Source organism: Neopelma chrysocephalum, unplaced genomic scaffold (genome assembly GCF_003984885.1).
Source record: "Neopelma chrysocephalum unplaced genomic scaffold, ASM398488v2 Primary Assembly neopelma1_97344, whole genome shotgun sequence".
Classification (NCBI taxonomy): Eukaryota; Metazoa; Chordata; class Aves; order Passeriformes; family Pipridae; genus Neopelma; species Neopelma chrysocephalum.
The window spans coordinates 1,265-5,303 of NW_020925985.1; the positions used below are offsets into that span (position 1 = coordinate 1,265).

Genomic DNA, 4,039 nt, shown 5'->3' on the forward strand with positions numbered 1-4,039 from the left:
TTTCCCGTTCCCATTCCCAGTATAACCCATCCCCATTCCCATTCCCAATGTAACCCATCCCCAGTGTATCCCATTCCCAGTATAACCCTTTCCCGCTCCCATTCCCAGTATGACCCATTCCCATCCCCGTTCCCAGTATAACCCATTCCCATTCCCATCCCTATTCCCAGTATAACCCATTTCCATCCCCATTCCCAATGTAACCCATTCCCAGTGTAACCCGTTCCCATTCCCAGTATACCCCTTTCCCATTCCCAGTCTAACCCTTTCCCATTCCCAGTATAACCCATTCCCATTCCCAGTATATCCCATTCCCAGTGTAACCCGTTCCCATTCCCAGTCTAACCCATTCCCAGTGTAACCATTCCCGTTCCGGTTGCAGCGGCGGCGAAGAAGAAGCCCAAGAAGGGGAAGACGTTGACCCTCACGGATTTCCTGGCGGAGGACGGGGGGGGCGGCGGCCCCACCTTCATCCCCAAACCCGTCAGCTGGGCCGACGAGACCGACGACCTCGACGGTGAGGGAATCCCGGGAATTCTGGCATTCCTGGCAATGGGAATGGCGGGCCAGGCAATGGGAATGGTGGTCCTGGCAATAGGAATGGTGTTCCTGGCTCCTGAATTGGTGTTCCCAGGATGGGAATGGGGGGTGGGCTTGGGGTGGGAATGGTGTTCCTGGGATGGGAATGGTGGGCCAGGCAATGGGAATGGTGGGCCAGGCTATGGGAATGGTGTTACTGGGGTGGGAATGGCAGGCCAGGCAATGGGAATGGCGGTCCCGGCAATGGGAATGGCCGACGAGACCGACGACCTCGAGGGTCAGAATTCCCGGGAATTCCTGGCGTTCCCGGGGTGGGAATGGCGGGCCAGGCAATGGGAATGGTGGTCCTGGGGTGGGAATGGTGTTCCTGGCAATGGGAATGGCCGACGAGACCGACGACCTCGACGGTGGGGGAGTCCCGGGAATGGGAATGGCATTCCCGGCGTTCTTGGGGTGGGAATGGTGGGCCAGGCAATGGGAATGGTGTTCCCAGCTCCCAAATTGGCGTTCCCGGGATGGGAATGGGGGGTGGGATGGCTCCAGTTGACTCCGGTTGCCTCCAGATGACTCCAGTTGCCTCCAGTTGACTTCAGTTGCTTCCAGTTGACTCCGGTTGACTCTGGATGACTTCAGTTGACCCATTTGACTCTTACTGACCCCAGTTGACTCTGGTTGACTCTGGTTGCCTCCAGTTGCCTCCAGTTGCCTCCAGTTGACTCTTTCTGACCCTGGTTGCCTCCAATTGAGTCTGGTTGACTCCAGTTGACTCTGTCTGACCCCAGTTGACTCCAGTTGCCTCCAGTTGACTCCAGTTGCCTCTAGTTGACTCCAGTTGACTCTTTCTGAACCCAGTTGCCTCCGGTTGCCTCCAGTTGCCTCCAATTGACTCCAGTTGCTTCCAGTTGACTCCGGTTCACTCCAGTTCACTCTTTCTGACCCCGGTTGCCTCCAATTGACTCTGGTTGACTCCAGTTGACTCCGGTTGACCCCAGTTGCCTCCAATTGACTCTAGTTGCTTCCAGTTGACTCCAGGTGACTTTTTCTGAACCCAGTTGACTCCAGTTGACTCCAGTTGACTCTTTCTGAACCCAGTTGACTCCAATTGCCTCTCGTTGACTCTTTCTGAACCCAGTTGCCTCCCATTGACTCTGGTTGACTCCAGTTGACTCTTTCTGACTCCAGTTGACTCCAGTTGACTCTGGTTGACCCCAGTTCCCTCCAGTTGCTTCCAGTTGCCTCCAGCTCGCTCCAGTCCCCCCCTCAGGGCCGCATCCCTCCTTAACCACCGTCTCTCCCCGCAGCCTCCACCACGTGGCACAGCAACGACGACGACGTTTACCGGGGGCCGCCCATCGACCGCACGCTGCTGCCGACGGCGCCGCGCGCCGCCCGCGAGCCCAACATCGACAGAAGCCGCCTCCCCAAATCCCCCCCGTACACGGCATTCCTGGGAAACCTGCCCTACGACGTCACCGAGGAGTCCATCAAGGATTTCTTCCGAGGCCTCAACGTGAGTCGCCTTCTGGAGGGTTGGGAATAATGAGGGAAAAGTGGGAGCGGCGTTCCCGGCGCTGGAGGTTGGGGGGTTTCAACGACTCCCGGATTGGGAATTCCCAGCCCTCCCATCCCGGGGAATCCCATCCTGGGGAATCCCATCCTAGGGAATCCCATCCTGGGGAATTCTATCCTGTCCCCAGGATCTCGTCCCATTGTGGGGAATCCCATCCCAGGGAATCCCATCCTGGGGAATCCTATCCTACCCCCAGGATCTCATCCCATCCTGGGGAATTCCATCCCAGGGAATCCCATCCCAGGGAATTCCATCTCATCCCATCCTGGGGAATCCCATCCTGGGGAATCCCATCCTATCCCTGAAATCTCATCCCATCGTGGGGAATCCCATCCCAGGGAATCCCATCCCATCCCATCCCGGGGAATCCCAATCCCAAGGAATCCCCCCGGAGCAGCGTTCCCAGAGTGGAGGGTGTTTCCGGTTCTGGTGTTGGAATTCCAAGCTCTGGGAGTGGCGTTGCTGCTTCCCAGACTGGAATTCCTGGCTCTGGAGCCAGCATTCCCAGCCGCCCCCAGGCAGAATTCCCGGCTCTGGGATCAGCATTCCCAGGCCCTGAAGTGGAATTCCCACCTCCCAGACTGATATTCCCAGCTCTGGGCTCAGCATTCCCAACCCCCTGCTCAGCATTCCCCTCTCCCAGGTTGGAATTCCCAGCTCCTGGAGCAGAATTCCCAGCTCTGGGCTCAGCATTCCCAGCCCCCCAAGCAGAATTCCCAGCTCTGGGATCAGCATTCCCAACCCCTGAAGTGGAATTCCCACCTCCCAGAGTGGCATTCCCAGCTCTGGCTCAGCATTCCCAGCTCTAGGAGACCCCGGAGCCTGAGGAACACGGGGCCACATTCCCAAGGAATCCCTGGATCTCCACGAGTGGCCCCATCCCGGATTCCCGGTTTCCCCCCCGGCATTCCCACGGGGAATCCGTGATCCCGAGGGGGATCCCAAGGGATGTTTTCCCTCCCCCTGATCCCGAGGGGGATCCCAAGGGTTGTTTTCCCATCCCCATTCCCAGATCAGCGCCGTGCGGCTCCCGCGGGAACCAACCAATCCCGAGCGCTTGAAAGGCTTCGGATACGCGGAATTCGAGGACATCGACTCCCTCTTCCAGGCCCTGAGCCTCAACGAGGAGGTGAGAACTGGGAATCTCATCCCTGGGAATCACAGCCCTGGGAATCACATCCCAAGGAATCCCATCCCATCCTGGGGAATCCCATCCTGTCCCTGGAATCTCATCCCATCCCTGGGAATCCCATCCCATCCTGGGGAATCCCATCCCAGGGAATCCCATCCCAGAGAATCCCGTCTCATCCCTGGAATCTCATCCCATCCCTGGGAATCCCATCCCATCCTGGGGAATCCTATCCCAGAGAATCCCATACTGTCCCTGGAATCTCGTCCCATCCCTGGGAACCTCGTCCCAAGGAATCCCACCCCAAGGAATCCCATCCCGGGGAATCCCATCCCAGGGAATCCTATCCCAAGGAATCCCATCCCCGGAATCCCATCCCATCCTGGAGAATCCTATCCCAAGGAATCCCATCCCAGGGAATCCTATCCCAAGGAATCCCATCCCCGGAATCCCATCTCATCCCAAGGAATCCCATCCCAGGGAATCCTATCCCAAGGAATCCCATCCCTGGAATCCCATCCCATCCCAGTGAATCCCATCCCAATGGAGCAGGGCCAGAACTGGGAAGAGCCCCCAACTTCCAGGAGCACATTCCAATCCCTCCGGAGGCTCCAGGGAGGGGGAATGGCTCCCACTGGGAGGAGGGGGAGGGTTTGCTGGGATGTCGGGAAGGAATTCCCAACATTCCCGTCCCGCTGCCGTTCCCAGTCTTTAGGGAACAGAAGGATACGAGTGGATGTGGCGGATCAAGCTCAGGATAAAGGTGAGGGTTGGGATTGGGATTGGGATTGGGATTGGGA

General features: G+C 58.0%; 1 protein-coding gene across 1 annotated transcript in view; it reads left to right on the plus strand.

Moving 5' to 3' along the window:
- Positions 1-348: 348 nt before the first annotated feature.
- Positions 349-4,039, plus strand: part of EIF4B (eukaryotic translation initiation factor 4B) — a gene marked incomplete at its 5' end in the record, with an annotated part of 9,492 nt that continues 5,801 nt past the window's right edge. The window contains 4 exons of the mRNA XM_027672042.1: positions 349-517; positions 1,842-2,050; positions 3,123-3,239; positions 3,948-4,002. Coding sequence (XP_027527843.1) covers positions 349-517; positions 1,842-2,050; positions 3,123-3,239; positions 3,948-4,002 — 550 coding nt within the window. The remainder of the gene's footprint in view (positions 518-1,841; positions 2,051-3,122; positions 3,240-3,947; positions 4,003-4,039) is intronic.